The sequence below is a fragment of the Coptis chinensis genome, chromosome 3 (genome assembly GCF_015680905.1).
Source record: "Coptis chinensis isolate HL-2020 chromosome 3, ASM1568090v1, whole genome shotgun sequence".
Classification (NCBI taxonomy): Eukaryota; Viridiplantae; Streptophyta; class Magnoliopsida; order Ranunculales; family Ranunculaceae; genus Coptis; species Coptis chinensis.
Window position 1 is genome coordinate 122,993,353 of NC_141458.1, and position 21,299 is coordinate 123,014,651.

Consider the following 21,299-nt stretch of genomic DNA (forward strand, 5'->3'; position numbering starts at 1 on the left):
GCATTTGATGTTAATGTATGGACATGAAGTAATGAATGACCAACTTCCTTACACCAATCGACAAATCTCAAGTGTAGAAATGTGGACAATATTTGATCCGCCCATATTGGTAGTTGAAGTTGAGAAAGATTAGAGAATGAAAATGAGAAGCTGAAGTGAGGAATGAAAATGACTTTGAATATATATGCAAAGGCCCAACGGATAGAAATATATCCGTTGGGAATAAATGCCAACGGATATAAATTGATCCCCCCTTGGAAATAATGCCAACGGATATAAATTGATTGGAAGAATAATAAATTGAGGCCCATGGGCTTATTAGTCACGTTCACATGGGCTTGATTGTTCACATGAGAATTTCTTTGTCTACATAATAAAAAGCATGTATAGATTCTAAGTAATAATTAACGTAATGTCTTGAATTTAAATTAACGTAATGTAATAATTAATTTAATGCATAAAAAAATTGGACATAGCCTCCTTTGTTTAATCAACATAATTCATATACCTAAACCTGTTAAGATTCTCAAAACCGTTCAAACCCTAAAAATAACAACAACCAACAACCAACAACAAAACAATGACATAACTAAATTATTACAAAATAGTGCAATATAACACTATGGAGCACTGCCCGCCTTTGACCGCTCCTCCCTCTCGTTTAAGCCCTCTCTTATTAGAGCATTTGTTTTGTTGCATGATATCGATAGCAATTCTCAAAACATCAACACAATGCAATTAAAATATAAAATTGAATATATATTAAAAAAATGAAAATGTAAAACATATAATAAAATTACCAAGGCTTCCAATTCGCTTGTCATCTCACCATCCTCCACGGCGTTTGCTCTTTGCTTTCGTTCTTCGCCTAAATAGCCATAATATCTTGTTGAGTGTGCTCAATTAAACTAGCTCGAAGCCCCCGGGTTGATTTGCCTTTCATCCGTTTCCTGCATTGTGTCAATATTGTATATAAGTTAAATATACATAGTGTGTTTAAATTAACATAATGAAATATAAATATACCTCATTAAACCTGTTGTAGATCGGTACAAGCACCGGACGCTCCAAGTGAAATGTGGTCTCCATTCCCCGAGAACTAACAACGCTGTATGACCATGGGTCATATGGATCACTAGGTGGGGTGTATAACCATGATATATTCCGGATGTTCTTGTGGAACTTGCGGTTCTCGGGAATTGGACGCCTCGCCTAAAACTCGACTAGTTTCGACATCCATGTTTGCACCTCTATACAAAGATGGACCCATGCAGATAGGCTTCCCCTAGAAACTTTCCGCCAATAAGTCTCATAATCAAGACCGGAGTTCACATCAACATAATCTGTAAAACACGCCACGCGCACTCTCAACGCGATACCGCTCAATCAAATTCTCTCAAACATCCATGGCACGATATCCGTGGGTGGGGAGCGAGAATATATGTATATCCAATGGTTTGCATAGTCACCCTATCTCCAAGGAACCAAGCACGATATCGTGGGCTTGCAATATGAATCTTTTAATGACATTAGAGTACTATGTCGACAGATATGCATATTCTCAAATTGAGAACCTTGCCACGGACTCCAAACAATAGATTTCATACTTTTCGCCTCTATTTGGATCCTAGCGGCTTGAAGATCATTATGGACCTCATCTTTTAATCTAGCATGACCAAAAACAGCCCATCCCCGAAGTATGCAGGCCATAAGTCCTTAACCCAATCCTCTTTCAAGATAGGGTTTAAGCAAGCCAAATACTCATACCACCAAGATCTTGAAATAATCAAATGAAAGTGTATCTAATTAATTTAAATTATATAATATTTAACTAACAAAATAAAACTTATATCTTAAAAGTTAAATCCTATTGAATTACCTGTAGTATCCAAGTAATTCCGTTGCATTGCTTCCCCATTTGATTTGTTTGTACAAACAAATCAAGCCCTGTATATAAATGTGCCATGAAAGCACCTCCCCAATCAAAATCTTCCAAGCTATCAAGGTCTACCAAAGATGCTAACCAACCAGCCCGAACCCCAGATTTTCCCCGTTGTAAAACCAACTTGGCCCAAAAAATATAACAAAAATATCCTGATAAACTCATCCTCCTCCGCAGAGTTTGGGTCCAAATATAGGGCGTCAACTTCATGTTCTAAATAATATTCAATACTCAATCGGTGCATGAATTTTTCTCTGATGTACAGGTTCAAAATGTATCTGCCATCCATATTCTCTGAAACAAGTCTACCTTCAACATCAAACAACGAAGGCAGTAGAGTCTTCAACCTTTCAAAATCATCTTCGATACTTGAATCAAACAAAACTGGCTTCTTCTCGCCCACACTTAAACCCGTTAGCATTGTAAAGTCAAGTGGTGTGATACCAATCTCACCACATGGAAGGTGAAAAGTGTGCGTGGTGTGCCACCATCGTTCCGCCAATGCAAATATCAGTGGACGATCAGTTCGAATGCTTACACGATATCAATGGACCAAAAGGTGTTCCCAAAATTCGAGCTCTTCGTGCTCCATTTCCTCCCCTCTTTCCACTAGATGACTCCGAAGTCTTTAATACTTTCGGCATTGCGCATCTCCATCTCGTCGAACTCATTTTCTATACATTGAGGCATTTAATCAAACGGTTAGTATATCGTTAAATTTTAAACACGATTTTAAATCAAAATCAATTGAACAACGCTCATAAACTCATACTTACTCGGCCGGTGTTATATAAACACGAAACATGCATGTCCGGATCGAGAGCCAATGTCGGATGATCAACAATACTCAATCTCGTGGAAAATTGAAATCATTTTCCTGCGAGTTCACTCTCATTTTCCCGGAGGATTTGAACTCCCCGAGCCACGATAATAGTCTTCTTACGTCCCAAAATTTCGGCGGCGTTGATCCATTGCAAAAAACAGAAACAAATTTGGTTGAAAATCGAATTTTTATTGGGTGATTGAAGGTTTGGATTTTGAGATGTTGGTGAGTTCTTGCGGGGCAAATGTTACTGGAACATTGTTCGCGCGTTTTCAAATAAAATGGCTAATAGAGTGCACGGGACAACTACTCCCGTTTCAAAAAAAAATTGGAGTGGGACGGGACAACTTGACCCGTTCAAATTTTTTTAACAAAATTTAACCAATCCGCGTTGTTTCAACCATTCGTTTTAGAAATTTTTGATTGCTAAAAATGATGATGTGTCACAACCAAATTAAAAAACGCGTTGATGATGCTCTAAATGTGCTCTAAAATGAAGAAGGCCCATATTGTTAAGTTGAGTCGGTGAAGTAAAAAACAAGATCACATACCACTAGGGGTGTAAAAATGGCCTTCAAACCCTTAGCCTGCCCGTCCATGGGCCGAAAAAACCCTCAAAATGAGGCCTTCACACATTCATGGATTAGGCCTATCCGGCCCTCAAGCCTTTGAGGGGAGGGTAAGAGCCTAGACTTTGAAACTTAAGCCCTCCTTTAAGCCCGGCTCTCATTAGGCCCTCAACATTTATTACATATATTTTTACAATATATTTCATTTTAGCATTAATATGCTAAAAATCACTTAAAATAACGTTTATTTATTAAGTTTGCCAATCTTATATTTTCACTATAAATATTTTATGAAATGAATTTAACTGATCTTAATTGATTAATATAATTTTAACAAGTTTTTTTAGTAGTTTGAAAGTTTAATTGTAAAGTGCAATTTTATCATTTTTAACTAATATTTCTAAATTTATTTTGTAAATCAAATATATAACATAGTATCCGGTCCTCACGTTTGGTCCTCAAGCCCGGCTCTTCAAACCCTCGAGAGGGTTGAGGGGCGGATAAAAGCTTCAAAATTTAAGCATTGGCCTGACCCGACCCGGCCCTCGAGGTAAATGAGGGTAGAACTGGCCCGGCCCTCTGAGACGAGGGCTTCATTGTTTGAGGGCCGGGCCAGCCCGGCCTGACCCATTTGACACCACTAATTCACATTAAATATATTTGCCGCGTCTCTGACTATTTTCTCCCTCCAATGCATAAAATACACAAACAAGAGAAGAAAGAGTCGTAAGAAAAAAAAAAGGATGGGTTTTTTCTGTCTGTTCTGTGGGTGTGTTGATCAAGCAGGCGTAGGAATAGTTGAAAAATTCGGACGTTTCTACAAACTAGCAAATCCGGGTTTCCATTTTTTCAACCCGTTTGCTGGTGAATGTCTTGCTGGTGTTCTTTCTACTCGTATCAATTCTCTCGATGTCAAGATCGAAACTAAAACCAAGGTATATATATTTAGAAATGGGTTTTGATCATGTGGTTCTTTATTTATTGTTTATTTTGTAATTTTTTTTTTTTTTTAAATGGCAGGATAATGTGTTTGTTCAACTGTTATGTTCGATTCAATATCGAGTGATCAAACAACGTGCTGATGATGCATTTTATGAGTTGCAGAATCCTAAAGAACAGATTCAGGCTTATGTGTTTGATGGTATTCGATCATTTGTTTATTTAAGTCTTGATTGTTATTATTGGTTTTTTTTTAGTGTTATAATATTTGTTCGATTCGTCAGTGGTACGAGCTCAGGTGCCAAGAATGACATTGGATGATCTTTTTGAACAAAAAGGTGAAGTTGCTAAAGCTGTTTTGGAGGAACTTGAGAAGGTAAACTATCTATCTTGTCTTAGTTATAATTACCAAAGAAGATATTTAATGTGCTGTTTTAATCTCGAGTAGGAACTGTTGGTTATTTGTAGTCAGTTTAAGGTTAGATTTTAGCATTCCTTTTATGGAATCAATGGGTAGTCAACTAGTGTTTATTTAGGATGATTTCTTAGATGAAGGGACAGTGAAATGGTTTATGGAATAAGAAATTGTTGTGACATTTATATAAGAATTTATAACGGTGCATTTGGAAATTTGTGATAAGGTTAGAGAGGGCTGCACACCATTACACAGTAGATGATGTGAATATTGTATTTCAGTTATGTAGGGGTCAACATGGCATCCTCTGACACGTGTCTGTCTGTTTATTTCATATATTAGAAAGCATCGGCTATTCCAATACTAGCCTTGGAGTACCGTTCTACTTCTGTCTTGACTCCCTTATTATGCTTTAATATGCTTGCATTGTGTAACCATTTGATTCTTCAGCTATGTTTTAACGTCAGAAGGAAAATATAGATTAATAACTAGATATATAGGTTTATGTGAAATAGTAATCATGCTTGTCATTTGAACCTTATTTTCTTATTTAATGCTAGTATAATTTAACCTGGAGATCCCTGTTTAGTCTTTAGTTGTATGACATCTTTAAATCATGAATCAGGTGATGGGGGAGTATGGATTTAACATAGAGCACATACTGATGGTTGACATTATACCTGATCCATCGGTGCGCAAAGCAATGAATGAAATTAATGCAGGTACAGACCTCTTATCTTTAGTTTATATAGTGGCTGTTTTATGGATTCATTTTTGAACATCTATATAGAATGGTATAGGTGTTGAGCCTTTTGGTTTATGCACTCTATGTAAGTAGTAAAGTATTACTGGTTTCAGTTGTAACTTTAGATAGAAAACAAATAAAACGTATAGAATGGTTTCATGAAGTTTAAATTGAGAACTAATCCTCTTTTTCAAAGGCTGTTCTAGGAGTACTTTTTAGGGTAGGCATTATATAAGTAACACAATTTTATACTCTATCGAACATTAAGGAAATAGTTGTTAATATTATATAATATACAAAAATTACTAGTTTTTATGCCTGGAACTTAAAACGTTTTGTTTGATGGAGAAAATACTTAGTTTCTTGCGTCATTGTGAAGCTGGGCTCATAAATTATCTTAGCATGACTGATTGTAACCTAATGAACCAATCAGAAATGTACGAAACACACCACAATAAAAATTGTTTATAGTTTGATGTGCTAAAGAATTTGTATTAAACAATATATCAATATCCATTTCGTAATAGTATAAATGAACATGCATATCTGAAGAAATACAGATATCACCCAACATAGATACAGCAATAGTTATATAGCAGTCCTATTTTAAATGTGACGTAGAAAATTGATACTCATTTTGTCATTTTTGTGCATTATGTTTACTGAAATTTAGTTGCAACATTGTTACCGCTTATTACTGTTGAATTCAACTTAGGTATTTAAGTTATCAAAGCTCGATCTTTTGCAAGTAATATGTTTGTTGTATTATGGAGTGCTTGAATATTCCTGTTGAAGAACATTGTAATTGCAGTCGGTAAATAGCGTTATGCGTTTTTTGCAGTTGATTGCTCTGAATCAATTTTCCTTGGTGCTTTGTCCCCAAGAATTCTTTGTATATGGTTTTGAATATAGTCACCTAAGTCTCTACCCATACCCATACTTCAAGGTGGTGGTTGTTATTTAGCTTTGCTCCATATGTTTCCTGAGGAGTATGGAGCATGTAAAGTGTTTTAATTGTGATGAAAATGGCCAACCAGTTTCATTCAAGACCATACTCGTACAGTACAAGTACACTCCACAAACTGTACTTCTCAAGCACCATTTGGAGCAACACTACATAGCAGCCGTCAATTTGAAGCATGAGTAGAGTTTGAGGTGGACCACATGTGAAACTCATATACAATGAATTTTCGAGGACAAAGCATCGAGGATAATCGATTCGGAACAGTCAGCGTCAAAAAGTGAATTCAGACATTTACAAGAACTCTGCAACTTTCAAATAGTTGACTGCAATTACACGTGAGAATATTTAAGGACTTCATAACACAATCAATGTATTACTTGCAATAAGTCAAGCTTCGAGAGCCTAAGATGCCTGAATTGAATCCGATAGACATAAACAATGAGAATGTCGCAACTAAAGATTTTAGCGAGCATGCCTACATCACCAGTAAGGAATTATCAATTTATGAGGAGAGTGTGGCTTCGAAATGTGTATCAGTTTTCCAAGTCACATGTCAAAATTAGTCCATGATATATATTTATATATGTCAAAACTTATAAAAAAATATATATTTATTGTTATATCTTAGTTAGGTGACAAGTGAGTTTCTTCGGATGTTTATGTTATATAGTAATTACCTTGAAGAAGTGGAGATTGAATTTCAGTTCAATAAAAGTTTCATTAGCATCTTAAAAAAAGTTATTTTAAAATGGTGGTATTTGTTTCTTTTCTGATTGGTTTATTATGTTACAGTTGGTCGTGCCAAAACAGTATATGATCTCAGCTATAAAATAAGCATGAACTCAAGTATTCTTCATCAAACAACATATTAAAACTTTCCTTGAACACATTGTGAGTTTGTGTCACCAAATACTTGATCTGGAAAACTCACTTTGTGTCCACATCCTCGTAACCCGTGCTTTTACCTTGCAACATCTTTTTTCTTGTTTTACATTAAGGAACTAGTTGTGAGTATTATAGGATATACAAAGAATATAAGGTAAAGTATCCAGATTTCAAAAATGTGCATGGAATTCCTGTGTTGATTTCCGTTTATCTGCCTATACTGACGTGATGAGCAGTCCAATGTTCAATACCGTAGGTGACTTGAATTTGCTTAGTTAGTTGGAAAGGGTGAACCTAATTGAATGTGTTTGATACATTTCTGGACTGATGGAAACAAATATGATGGTGCTCTGATAAGGGGAAGGGGTGATAAAAGATTCATAATGTTGTTCACAATTGAGAGAAGATTTAAAGGTGTGTCATGTGTGGTAATTGTGAAAATGAGTACCTTGTGAAAGTCCACCTAGGTGAGTTGGTGAAGTCTGCTAGTGATCAAACTAGGTGAGTTGGTGGAGTTCGCTAGTGTTGTCAATGCCACAGGACTAGGATTGACTATGGTTATTATGATTCAGTAATGCCCCGTTGAAGGCTTTGTTCAGTGGTCAGTTCATGCCAGTGTGATGCTAAGATTGTTGACTACTTCGGAACTTTGTTTAGTTGAGGAATGTGCCATGTAAAGTTTCTCATGGGTCTGAGAAACTTTGTAATTAAATCTTCATATTTGTGTACTCTCATAAGGTACCTAGTCCCGTGATCCTAAATACATCAACACACATAGTTACACGCACAAACACCACTTATGATGAGCGTCGTAATGAAACCTACAAATGTGGACAAAGGTTCATTTATTGCTGAAGATGAACTCAAGATCATCCTTGGAAGAAGTGGGCCCATTCTAATGGTTTAAGTTTAGGAAAGAAGATGAACGCATGTGTCTGTGTGTGTCTGTTTGTCTGTTCGTCTATGTTTATTTTATTTCCTTTAAAATAAATGAACAATGCATCATGCATATGTTGATATGCATTTTACTTGATGTTGTTGTATTTTTACCGATGATCAACAATTAAAGGTAGATATCAGCTAATATTGCATGACATTTGCTCTGCAACTCAACAATATTCTAATTGCCGGTAAATGAGGTTGTTACATTGTTTAGGTTTAGGGTGTGCTAATGTCATTGAATCGCAAGGCCATGTAAAAAATAATGAGATTAAGATCACCATAATTATAACACCTTAATACATTATACTGGTTTTGGTCATTGTCTTCTTACAATGCTGTCTGTTCAACTACTATTAAGCTAAATATTTTCCATGTTTGTTTTTTGGTTTGTAGCTCAACGGCTTCAACTTGCTAGTGCATACAAAGGGGAAGCCGATAAGATACTCCAAGTGAAGAGAGCTGAGGCTGAAGCTGAGTCCAAGTACCTTGGTGGGGTTGGTGTGGCCAGACAAAGGCAAGCAATTACTGATGGTTTGAGAGAGAATATTTTGAACTTTTCTGGTAAAGTAGAGGGAACCTCAGCTAAGGAGGTGATGGACCTGATTATGGTTACTCAGTACTTTGACACAATTAAAGACCTTGGAAACTCGTCGAAAAACACAACTGTGTTCCTTCCCCATGGCCCTGGTCATATTAGAGATATCAGTGACCAGATACGCAATGGCATGATGGAGGCAAGCGCTTCTCAGGTAAACTCGGAGTGATAGTCTGTTGATTTAACTGGAGGAGTTGTTGGCTCAGAAATTTTACTGATATCTTGCAGTTAGTTACACCACTCTACTCTTCATGAGTTTTCCTTTGTGTTCGGCAATAAAAGAATATCAGACTGAAAATAGAGTTTCTATAGGAAAGCATACTCTGAAAATAATTGCTACAGTCTCCATAGTAGCCAGTAGTACATATATGGTTTTTAAGTGAATATTAAAGTTGTTTGAATATATTTGGAAAGTAAATTTGTTTGCGTATATTTTGAAACAAAGTTTTCTGTACCTGAAACTTGCGCAGAAGGGATGAAGGAACCCTCATGTAATGGGCGTAATGCTAAAGGTTTCGGTTTTTTGCTTATCTAACTGTCAAGTGGGGATTTGGTATATATGCCAATTTCAAATGACATAGCTCTGCACTGGAGGCACCCTCTGTCTCATTACCTTTTTCTCGTTTCCTAGAAACACTTTTATCTCTGGAATATACAAGATGCGTTGAGAGTTTTGGTGGATTAAAAAGAAGGCAGAATGTAGCAAACATCCCTACATTATATGCTTTTCCTTCTTCATCTCAACAGGATCTCTAAAATATACAATTCTAGGGCACATGCCAATTGGCAGCGTCATTCACTACAACTGTCGATGCCGGAACTCGAGGAGCAGAACTCTTTGCGCTAAGAACATGGTTGCAAAACGTGTTGCAAGCGGGAATTTAAAGCAACTCTTGTGATTGCAGAAACACTGTGCACATGCAAAAAGATTTTGTATGTTTATAACGAAGGAAGATTAGTCCATCAAAATTTTATGAATGGATTTTGCACCAAGGACACAAGGAGCCTGTAGTCGCGAGCAAAGACGAGGAATCATTGCACTTCTGATCCGTTGAATGAAATAGGTTCTGATCAAAATGTTAGCATTACTACAAATAGACAAACTTTTACAGCACATCAGAATTACATTGTGAATTAATAGGTGACAACTCTCAAGAAACTGACTATAAATGAGTTTTTGTCTTGCCAAAAGCAAATTGAGTAAATCTCCAAGAAACGGTTTACACGACATGCAGATAAAATGACCAAAAAGTTGGTTGTCGGCAACCAAACAACAGAACCATGCATGATTGACAAACCTATATTACAAGCTCTCAAGTGATCAACAGGAGAGTAGGACAACCAAGCTCATTTGACCTCCTACAAATTCTTGTTTCAGCCTGGCATTACAACAAAATGTAAATTGGGAGTATCATGTTGGACAAGAGGTGGAGCACCAGAGCACCTGCTCTAAGTTTTAGCTTCCTTCAGCCTCTGACTAACCAAGCTTTCCGCTTTCCTTTTCTTTGTTCCGACCACTAGCCTCTTGACATATTGGATATAACCTTCAACATCAAATTTTCTTTTGCATCCTGCATAATTCATGTAGCGTATTTTCCCAAAAACAGGTCGCTCTTGCCAACCCTGGAGACCCCGTTTGAGAAGTCAACTACTTGTATTACTATAAATTTTGGGTTTTATAAAATCATGTGTCTGCCAAATATTATAAGATTAGAGATGAGAGAGGATGCAAACCTGATCATGAACACCACAAATAGACCACATACAGCCAACATAACCATTTGGGTCCCTACCATCTATGTGATACTGCAGAAAAAAACTTTCTTGAGGTCAAATGATTGACATAGCAGAATCAAAATTGAGAAGCTTAAATTGATATATATCTTCAATACATAGATATCACCTTATCATTAAGATATAGTGCTATAGCAAGAGCTTCTTCTGGTCCATTTGTCCATTCAAGAATCTTCTTTCCCCAGTACATCCTGCTAAGAGAAGGCAACAAGACCATAAGCAAAAAATAAGAAGAAAGCCAACAAATACCAATAACGTCGTGAAAAAAAAAAAAAAAAAAACTTTCTGGCCATGACAGGTGGTGATGGTAAGGCTAGCGCATCTCACTTGTATATTTTCTTGCAGTAAGTGTCCCTTAAATTTTGATGAAAAGTGGGATCATATAACCAAACTATTGGGTATGCTCTGGATGATCACTTTCAGGATTCATATGTGTGCAAAAAAAAACTTTCATGATTCATAAAATTTGAGTTGAAATCAGTTATAGTTTCTGAAAGAAGAACGAGAAAGCAAAACCTTGCACATGTACCAAAAAGTCACAACAGTGAAAAGGTGCCCTGTTTCACACTTTCACCTTCCAAGAGAAAATTCCTCCTATAATTTCAGGAATGACTTGCCGACATCTATTCAGAAAAACTAGCAGTCTTTTGGGAATTTGATAATAGATCATATGACTAAGGAGTTCGGTTTCCCTCCAAAAAGGGAAAGTCTCCTCTATAACATGGATGGGAATATAAACAAAATCACCTTATAGCCCTGAAATTACACTCAATAGCATATAGAGAATAAACCATGTACATCTGTTAAATTATCATACAAGACGTATATAGAGTAGAAAGTTTTGCGTAAGACACTTACGGAAGTGGTTTTTATAACAACAGTATACGGATTCATTTTCATAAACAAATTACTTTACGTTCATGCATTTTTAAACTATTTCATTTAATGAAAACTTTTTATAAAAACATCTAAATGTCCAATGCAAATCAACTTGCCTCAGGAAACCATGCAACTTTCCATAATGAACCATCTCCAATTGTGATGCATTCCACAGCTGAAAAATGCCACTAGTAACTGTTGAGATGAAGATATCATAACTGGCATATAAATCAATAAACAATGAAATTACACGTGCATACTAAAAGCATTTCAACCATACCAAAGATCAGAAAATGCAGAGAGAGGAAATGGAAAGTAGAAAAGTTTATTCTGAGATGATGTGTTTCTTCACCAGAGTAAACAATTCCGTCAGCTTGAATTTGGGGTAAGACAAGTGTTGTAAATTAAACTTAAAAAGTTAAAATTAAAAAGTAAAATAGTTAACAAATAAAACATCTTACAGGATCGGCCGTATTTGCCTTCTCCAACTGTTCCTTCCTGCAATTTCAGAGCTATATCAGATACTGCAAAAACAAGAAATTCCTAACAAACAGAAACAGTCAAATTTCAGTCTCCAACCCAGTGCAGATCAAATTTGCTCACGTGTAAATAAGTTCACGTTTATCAGCAGCATGGTCCATCAGGGATTTTCTAGCCCATTCCCAAGCACCAAGTAATGAGTCGTAATGAGGTTGGTAAAAGCAGAAGTTATCTGCAAGTTCCCTTCGCACAATTAACTCCTCCAAGAATGAATCGACTGGCTTCATAATGTGGATAAAGAAAGAGGAAAGTTCTCCCAGATCAGATAATGAAGAAAAAGATTGACTTAACTGACTAGTACACTACTACACTTCATTAAGTGGCTCCACTATGTACTTATAGCTAAAACCAAATAACAATTTAAGTCTCTATGGAAAGCTATCTGCATCTATACCAATCACTTTACACCACAAACCTGAGGATGGAGGTTCCTGACCTTCCGTGCCTCCAGAGCACACCGCTGTGCTGATATTTGCCCAAAATGTAGGTAAGGAGATAGGCCTGAAAGTGCTTTAGGCTTTAACGGGTTATTACGATCGGTGGAGTAGTTCTTTAACCTCTTTGTCAAGAACCCGTCTTTGCTTCCCATTAGCACTTCTATCGCAGCAACTTCACCAGGCTCACACCATTCGAGTTCTGGGACCTCTGCTCCTTTCCTAATTCAATCAATTCAGATTACTAATACAAAATCATTCAGCAAGTAACAATTCATTTCTTTTAAAACAGTAGCTCTGAACCAACCTCAAAACATCGGCAATGATACTATCCCAATCTATCGTTCGATCCTCGCCATCCCATCTCCTAGTTGGAGCTTGAAGATTTGGATACTCAATAAGATACTCAGGAAGCAACTTATTGATTTTACCTCTTAAAGTCCTTGCACTATATTCCAACTTACTAGAAGCTACCCATAATGGCACTACATTATGCGCGTCGACTTCATGAACTTCCACTGAATCACTCACTCCCAAACAAATTTCCTCTTTCCATTTTCGAACTTCACGCAACGGCGAGAAGTCCATAACCAATAGTGAAGCTCCACATTCCTTCAAAAAACTAGGAATTGTTTCCACTGCTTCTCCCTAATTAACCAAAGCACAAAACATTCTCAGAGCCCAAACCACAATCACAAAAGCATAGTGTATATAATGCTTAGGCCCCACTTGGGAATTTGGCACAATCACTTATATGTGTTTGGTACCATTATAGTAACTTAGCACTTATATAAACACTTGTAAATGATTGGCTCCATTAAGATAAATGAGTTTTTAACACCTGCTTTTATATAAGCAAAAAAAACCAACTTTTCCACATTAAAAAAATGATACATCAACTAACACTTACCTGAAACAAGAAGAATGGGATATGGAGGGTTTCTTGTAAACTAGTGTGAAGATGACGTAAACCTTTTAGCATGAACCCAAGTTGCCTAGCTTTCGCGCCTAAAAACTGATCAAATAAATTAAACGCAACAACAACTGGTACATTTGCTTTGTTGGCTTGTTCTACAGCATGTATTAAAGCCCAGTTGTCTTTCAACCGTTGATCTCTAAACATCCAATATACTACAGGCCCACCACCACTTTCTTGTAACAACAACGGTTTACATCCTTCTTTCAGTATACGAAATCTTCCTGGTTGAATGAGTGCCATGGAAACAAAAGTGTGGTGTTTTTCCTATTGTTTTTGTGTTTTGAGGTGACGGAATTCTAAAGGTTGAAAATTGTCGAAGTCGTGGTTACACTTTGACCTTTTATCTTCCTCGGACTTTTTTTGATTCAGGACCATCTATTTGGGCTTGTAAAAGGGCCAGGCCTAGTGGCGTAAAGCCCTCAAGATTTATCTGCTGGGCCTAAACACGGCCCAAAAATAGGATATTATTATTAGGATCACTGCGAATTGGAGAGTAGTTGCTTTCCATTATGGTCCTGCACAGTTTTTATGACAATGCAACGATGCTGTACAGAAAGAGTTGATGAAATTTTATAATTTTGTTGAGCCATTAAATGTTTGGGGATCAGAGGGATTTAATTTTCCCAGTCAGTTAGGTCTAGGCTCATTCGTCCATTATGATCTATCTTTCTAGAGTTACTGTTTTGTTTTGTACGTTCATACTTCATTCTGTTCGCCTAAAATGTGTACTGGCATTAGGATTTAGGGCAGAAATGATTGATCCCAAACAATATTTTGGACATCTAATTTTTCAATATATATATGAACTCCACTTAAAGTGATTCTAAAGTTAATTAGAAACTGATTTTTTATGGAGATGTTTTCTACACAATCGAGATCATCTTCACAAAAAGTCAGTTCATTCGAAAATGTACATGTACAGCTGTGTCAAAAATCATTTAGAATATTACGAAATTATTCACCGACCCAAATTTTTTTAACCTTCATAACTGATAAGGGGAAGGGGTGATAAAAGATTCATAATGTTGTTCACAATTGAGAGAAGATTTAAAGGTGTGTCATGTGTGGTAGTTGTGAAAATAAGTACCTTGTGGAGGTCCAACTTGGTGAAATCGATATTGGACCTCTAATTTTCCCATATATATATATATATTAACTCCATTTAAAGTGACTCAAAAGTTACTCCACCACTAAATACAATGAATTAGAAACTGATTTTGGGTGGAAATGTTCTCCACACAATCGAGATCATCAATCCTTACAAAAAATTAGTTCATATAACCATCCCCATAAATAGAGAGAGATTGAGATAACACCCTCACAAAAAAAAAAACTCAATTGAATACGTTTAACATTGTCAAAAGTTGTACCAAAATTAAAAGAATAGGAGTCGTTGATATTATAAACGATTTTTTACGATGTTGTACATTTTCAAGTGAATTGATTTTTTGTGAAGATGATCTCTATTGTGTGCAATGGAGAGAACGTCCATACCAAAAATTAGCTTCTAATTCATTGTATTTAGTGGTGGAATTTTTCGGAGTCATTTTAAGTTGAGTTAATATATATATAGGGAAGGATAGAGGCACATTCTTATGTGCACATTATAGCCACATTTTCGACATACAAAAGAATTAAGACATGATTTTTTATAGAGATGATCTCCCCACCATGAAGATTATTGTCACAAAAGATTATAATATTTGGATATGTCTAACCATGTAAACATTAGTGTTCATTTTTAAACTTTTCATCTAACAGTCCAAATGTTTTGTGAACATGTTCTAAAGTTAAATTTCTTTGAATGAGCTGAATTTTTATGAGCATGTTCTCTATGGCGGGGAAATTGTATATATAGAAATTCAACCTTTCATTCAACTTTTAAGTCCACAATTTTGTTTGGATTCGTTTACAATGTGGCTAAAATGTGGCTATAGTGATAGGGTAGGGATAGAGCCACACTCTTATCTTGTAAAATGTACATTGTAGGTATGATGATTAAGGCCTAGTTTTTTTGGGATAAATCCACCTACTTCATTCTCACAAAAAATCATAATATTATATGTCTAACCATGTAAAAATTTGTGTTCATTTGTGTTCATATTTTTATATATATAAAAGTTTTGTGAGCATGTTATGGAGAGGCAGTCAAGGATTCCCCATACCCACCCCACCTACGTATTGGATTCTTCATACCTGCCCCACTCCCCATTAACCACTTAGAAAACAAAATCTTATTTATACTCATCTAAATTAACTATTTTTCGTCTATATATTAAAGACATTTTATGAATTTGGCCTAGTGGAAAAATGGTCATGGTTTCAAGAATGAGGTCGTGAGTTTGAATTTTACTCTCGCTACATTTTAACAAATATATAATACGTACATGCATACAGGGGGGGTTACGAGACCCCATCCCCACTTGGAAGGAGTTGGTGAGTGGGTGAGGTACGAGACCTCATTCCCCCTACCTGCTCCATCCCTTGGAAGGAGTCAGGGATTCCCCATACCAGCCCATCTCTATCCCCATTTAGCACCCTCCATACCTGCCCCATTAGGGCTGAGTCTCTATGGAGCCCCATCCTCAAGAGTATTTTTTATATCCCTAGACAGATGTATTATGCCAACGGAATTTTTAAAATGAAAAATGTTGATGATATCATCACATCACACCACTTATCTTCAGAGACACCACAATAAATCTACCATGCTTGTAGTGGCCGGCCTCATTAAGTTAAACTTTCCCATATTATAGGAAACAAACTTTATTCACAAGTTCCCAAACTTCACAAAATCATTCACCACTTTATGCATTGTTACACCATATTTCTTTCTGTGGCTTTCTTCCAATTAAAATTAAATTTGTGACTATAGCTTCAACCTGCAGTACTATTAATTAGATGGAACGTGGAAGAACTCGGGAAAAAATAGTATTAGTTAGAAGACATTTATATGTTCCAACAACAAAAATTATGGTGAAATGTGCATATAACTGCTTAACACTATTAACTCCCTTAAATCCCATATAACTGATTCATATCTTATATTTTTTTCAAAGAGTAGCTCATTTAGTAGTATATATTCGTACTTTGAAGTAGTAGGCACAACAAGCTCAAAGGAAGTATGGCTTCCAGACCAGGTCCCTTAACTGAGTGGCCATGGAAGAAGCTTGGAAACTTTAAAGTAATTACCATTACATATTTTCCCCTTGTGTTTCTACATTTTCTTACTTCATGTTGTGTTACATATATAGTGTACATCATTTCTCCAAGTGAACTCTGAAACTTAGTTCAGATTATTTGGGCTCAATGTAGCAGAAATAAAACCTTGAAATGAGAAATTTATGCATAATATCCTATCCTATAGCGCGCTAATAGTAGATCTTATACATAAAATTGAAAAATATTAGCTACTAGTTCACTGAACCAAGCTGGTTGATGTTAACTTTCTTCTATGTTATTGTTTTGTGTTGTGTTGTTAAAGTACATGGTGTTGGCACCTGGCCTGGCTTACAGTATATATTCATTCTTAAGCAACAAAGAAGGTGAAAGGGATAGAACAGGTATGTTACTGCTACCATATTTGCTATCGAGGATAATCCACCATCAAGCTTGGATAAGTTTAGCTCGTTTCAAAACTGTTCAAAGCAAGCACAGGATACTTGACAAGGGTATTGAATTTGAACAAGTCGATCGAGAACGGAACTGGTTAGTGCCTTTCTCTTCTTCTCATTCTTGTTCATCTTTTGCTCGTTATACGTGATGTTTATAAGAAAGGTGTAATGCAGGGATGATCTGATTGTTCTGAATGGTATCATATTCTACGCCGCTCTTATAGTCATTCCTGAGATTAAAAACATGCCATGGTGGAGAACAGATGGAGCAGTTCTCACTATACTCCTTCATATTGGTCCTGTTGAGTTTCTTTACTACTGGCTTCACAGGGCATTGCACCATCACTTCCTATACTCCCGTTACCATTCTCACCACCATTCCTCAATCGTAACAGAGCCTATATCAGGTAAATCAAATTTATACCGGGTATATATACAAGAATATAACGATAACATTCATGGTGAAGTCATTTGTAACTCATATCTCTGCTGGGATCCAACTCCTTTTCCTTAATTCTTATTGACATACTTTTCTTGCTTCTTTATTTGTACATGATGACTCTGTAGTCTGTACAGACTGTAATACACCTCTCTTACTTTATTTTATATTTGCTGCAGCTGTTGTCCATCCATTCGCAGAACATATTATGTATTTCACACTGTTCGCAATACCCGTTTTATTCCCAGTGTTGAATGGGACTACTTCTCTGTTGCAACAATTCGGGTACATTACTTGTGTAGATTTCCTGAATAGCATGGGTCACTGCAACTTTGAGGTTGTTCCAAAATGGATCTTCGACACTCTTCCATTTCTCAAGTACATCGTATATACTCCATCGTAAGTCTTCAAACGCATGAAGTACTGAAAGAAGTGGTCTTAGACTCTTAGTACTTGGTCATGATTGTGCAAAGCAGAAAATTGGTTTAGGAAAATCCTACCGAACACAAAAGTACTAATGTTTTGTTCTGGTCTGAACAGGTTTCATTCTCTTCATCACACACAATTCAGAACCAACCTGTCACTCTTCATGCCTTTTTATGACTACCTATATGGTACAATGGACAATGCAACAGACTCATTATATGAAACATCACTGAAAGGGAAGACAGAGAAACCAGATGTCATTCACCTAACTCATCCAACTACACTTGAATCCATCTATCATCTAAGGCCAGGTTTTCCTTCCTTGGCTTCTGGACCTTATGGTGAAAAGTGGTATTTCTGGATGTTATGGCCAGTAACATATGGATGCATGCTAACGAGTTGGATCTATGATTCCGTTTTTACTGTGGAGAGACATATTTACAATGATCTCAAGATGCAAACATGGGCAGTTCCAAGATACAGTTTCCAAGTAAGCAGCAATGTAGCTAGTTGTTAACTCAGTTCATCTGTAAGTTCACATATCGGTTTTCCCATTTCTGTGGTAATAAAAATATACAAGTATTCGGAACATATTGATTTTACCTATCGTATTACAAACATATATATAGGGGGTAGGTTCCGTTTACAACACTTTTTATACAATACCTATATTGGACCCTTCAAGATGGTTTAAGGGCTAATTTGTTATAGATAAAATGTTCTCACCATGGATATGACCTCCACAAAAAATCGGGTCCTTTGAACATTTCTAAGTTTACTAAAAAAAACGGTTACAAAATTGATATTTATGGACTGTTGATAAAAATTCATAGGTTGAGATCAATTTTTCTCATGGTTAGGAGTTTTCAAATGAGCTGAATTTTTGTAAAGATGATCTCCATAGTGTGATATCTACAAAGAATCAAGACTTAATTCATATTTTCAAAGGATAAGTGTGTGTAGTGGGGGTAGGTAATATTCGTTAACCCTTAAAACTAAAACTATGACACTAAAACTACAAAAGCCCTTGACTTTTATGAGCACATTTCCCTGTCTGCCTAAATTTAAGCATGGACACTTAATTCCTTAATGCTGTGATAGCAAACTTGAGGCATTTAATAACAAACAGGCAAATAGCTGTAAGATCCCAAATCCCAAAAAGGTTCAACGGTCTTACGCCCCTTTTCGTGTGTCACAGTACTTCTTACCATGGCAAAAAGAGAAAATTAATCGTATGATTGAGAAGGCTATACTAGATGCTGAGGAAAAAGGTGCAAAGGTGTTCAGTCTCGGCCTTCTTAATCAGGTAAAGTCTACACTGACAAAACAATATGTATTTGTGTAAGTTTGAATAGCTAGGAAGCTTTTATAGGTTATTCTCTAAATTCCTCACATATTTTATGTGTGATAGGGGGAGGAATTGAACGGAAATGGTGAACTTTACCTACGCAAGAACCCGAGTCTTAAAATCAGAATTTCAGACGGAAGTACCTTAACAGTTGCAGTTGTGCTTAATAGCATTCCCCAAGGCACAAAGCAAGTGGCCCTTGCAGGAAAACTCACAAAGATTGCTTGCGGTATTGCAGAAGGTTTATGTCAGAAAGAAGTCCAGGTACTTTTACATTGCGATAAAAAGTATTGAAACTCTCCCAACTTAATTAACAAAATGAAGACTACTATGCCATACCATGTGGTAAAGAGATCAAAGAGTAGAAGCTAAAGCTAAAACTAAGTGTCATACCATGTACAGTGAAATAATAATAGTATATGGGACTTATTAGGTTCTAACCATCTGTAACTTGCAACAGGTAGCTGTGGTATCCAAGGATGATCTTGAGAAGCTAAAGCTACAACTTCCTAAAGATTTATGGAGCAACCTAGTCCTGTCAACCAATTACACTCAGAAGGTGAGTAAAACACTATAAAAAGCTTCACATGATACCAATTAACTATATGTCAAAAGTAGGCATAATCAGTACGTACCTGAGTTTGCACGTACATTTACATACTTATTTGCTACCTTTCTTAGTTATCATCTAGTCATCTAGATAAGTTCAAGGGTAAGGTAACATCTATGAAGGACGTTTAGCCTATAGGACTCTGATCCTCTTAGCACTGTGAATCTCAAATTATTGACGCTGCTACTAGGATAGCTTAGTTTTTCACAAATGGTTTGGGGAAATGAGGAGACGAACCTTGGGTAATTATTTTAACTTCTATTTTATTATAGGTATGGTTGGTGGACGGTGGAACTTTGACAAAGGAGGAACAAAAGCAGGCACCTTGTGGAACACATTTCATTCCATTCTCACAACTCCCGCTTAAAGGATTGCGCAAGGACTGTGTTTACTATAGTACTCCTGCTTTCGTTATACCCAAGGCTCTTGAAAATGTGCATGCCTGTGAGGTTAGTTAGCTCGTTCTCCATCAATTTCATATATTAACATAATATGTTGATATTTAATGCATGGTACTTCGTAGTGCTAGTACTTGCAAAATTAATTTGATGCAAGATCTGAAGGAATAAAAACGCTGAAGAAGGGATATTACACTTATAACATACACTTTCGTATAACTTAGCATTAATTTGTTGAAGTTATTTCATTATCCATAACAAATGCACATCGTGTAATTGTTTTACAGAATTGGTTGCCAAGAAGGGTGATGAGTGCATGGCATGTATCCGGAATTGTGCATGCACTAGAAGGATGGGAAGAGCATGAATGTGGAGAAAAGTTCCTCGACAAAGATCGAGTATGGAAAGCTACTCTTCGTCATGGATTCCTTCCTTTCATTCCTACTTGATATACCACAATGTTATTCTTATTAAGACTATACCAGCAATTGAAAATGTAGCTGAAGTAGTGTGGTATTTCGATCATTGCTTATGTATAATTTAGCATCCAGTCCAATTTATGATGTTTCCTTTGTAAAATGTTAGGATATCAAATCATTGCGTTAAATCGATTGAGGAGAAAGAAACACAGAAACAACGGTAGATTAAGCAACCGGAATACTATTACTCATCATTTTCAAGTGAGGCATGGGAGTCATAGTTCTCTGACCAATGCTCAGCGGCCCTCAGTCTCGCTTGAGAATGCCGAATATTCTCATCATTTTCAAACGAGGAGGCATGGGATAGAATCATAGTTCCCTCAATTGACCAATGCTCAGCGGCCCTCAGTCTCGCTTGAGAATGCCGAATATTCTACCCATTGCGTTGCCTTCAGTAAAGAAGCCTTTTGTCTCCCAAAACATAACTGAGCTCACTTCAGTCAGAACGAGGATACATGCCAAAATCACGTACTTAGCCTTGGGGATAGAATCACAAAACAAGAGTGATAGAGTCCATAAACTTGCCTCAATTGTTAACTA

General features: G+C 36.5%; 3 protein-coding genes across 3 annotated transcripts; 2 read left to right on the plus strand and 1 right to left on the minus strand.

Moving 5' to 3' along the window:
* Positions 1 to 3,985: 3,985 nt before the first annotated feature.
* LOC147514045 (SPFH/Band 7/PHB domain-containing membrane-associated protein family) lies at positions 3,986 to 9,249 on the plus strand. The gene is made up of 5 exons (XM_086597446.1): positions 3,986 to 4,269; positions 4,355 to 4,475; positions 4,558 to 4,649; positions 5,314 to 5,410; positions 8,618 to 9,249. Exons 1-5 carry the CDS (start codon positions 4,078 to 4,080, stop codon positions 8,986 to 8,988), a joined length of 873 nt encoding a protein of 290 aa, XP_086453572.1. The 5' UTR covers positions 3,986 to 4,077; the 3' UTR covers positions 8,989 to 9,249.
* A 655-nt stretch (positions 9,250 to 9,904) lies between these two features.
* PHR1 (photolyase 1) lies at positions 9,905 to 13,750 on the minus strand. Its single transcript, XM_086597445.1, has 9 exons — positions 13,377 to 13,750; positions 12,774 to 13,114; positions 12,448 to 12,688; positions 12,096 to 12,253; positions 11,954 to 11,990; positions 11,609 to 11,667; positions 10,723 to 10,804; positions 10,554 to 10,625; positions 9,905 to 10,442 (listed from the first exon to the last, which is right to left on the minus strand). Exons 1-9 carry the CDS (start codon positions 13,683 to 13,685, stop codon positions 10,269 to 10,271), a joined length of 1,473 nt encoding a protein of 490 aa, XP_086453571.1. The 5' UTR covers positions 13,686 to 13,750; the 3' UTR covers positions 9,905 to 10,268.
* A 2,477-nt stretch (positions 13,751 to 16,227) lies between these two features.
* Positions 16,228 to 20,859, plus strand: LOC147514047 (very-long-chain aldehyde decarbonylase GL1-4-like). Its single transcript, XM_086597448.1, has 10 exons — positions 16,228 to 16,629; positions 16,930 to 17,153; positions 17,234 to 17,466; positions 17,678 to 17,897; positions 18,039 to 18,414; positions 19,123 to 19,230; positions 19,336 to 19,536; positions 19,733 to 19,831; positions 20,155 to 20,331; positions 20,568 to 20,859. Exons 1-10 carry the CDS (start codon positions 16,570 to 16,572, stop codon positions 20,727 to 20,729), a joined length of 1,860 nt encoding a protein of 619 aa, XP_086453574.1. The 5' UTR covers positions 16,228 to 16,569; the 3' UTR covers positions 20,730 to 20,859.
* The last annotated feature ends 440 nt before the right edge of the window (positions 20,860 to 21,299 follow it).

Coding starts and splice junctions, on each gene's coding strand:
- LOC147514045 (XM_086597446.1), top strand. CDS start 4,078: ATGGGTTTTTTCTGTCTGTTCTGTGGGTGTGTTGATCAAGCAGGCGTA. Junction 4,270..4,354: donor AGATCGAAACTAAAACCAAG/GTATATATATTT, acceptor TTTAAATGGCAG/GATAATGTGTTTGTTCAACT. Junction 4,476..4,557: donor TCAGGCTTATGTGTTTGATG/GTATTCGATCAT, acceptor TCGATTCGTCAG/TGGTACGAGCTCAGGTGCCA.
- PHR1 (XM_086597445.1), bottom strand. CDS start 13,685: ATGGCACTCATTCAACCAGGAAGATTTCGTATACTGAAAGAAGGATGT. Junction 12,254..12,447: donor TCAGGAACCTCCATCCTCAG/GTTTGTGGTGTA, acceptor CACATTATGAAG/CCAGTCGATTCATTCTTGGA. Junction 10,443..10,553: donor TTTGTGGTGTTCATGATCAG/GTTTGCATCCTC, acceptor CGGGGTCTCCAG/GGTTGGCAAGAGCGACCTGT.
- LOC147514047 (XM_086597448.1), top strand. CDS start 16,570: ATGGCTTCCAGACCAGGTCCCTTAACTGAGTGGCCATGGAAGAAGCTT. Junction 16,630..16,929: donor AGAAGCTTGGAAACTTTAAA/GTAATTACCATT, acceptor GTGTTGTTAAAG/TACATGGTGTTGGCACCTGG. Junction 18,415..19,122: donor TTCCAAGATACAGTTTCCAA/GTAAGCAGCAAT, acceptor CGTGTGTCACAG/TACTTCTTACCATGGCAAAA.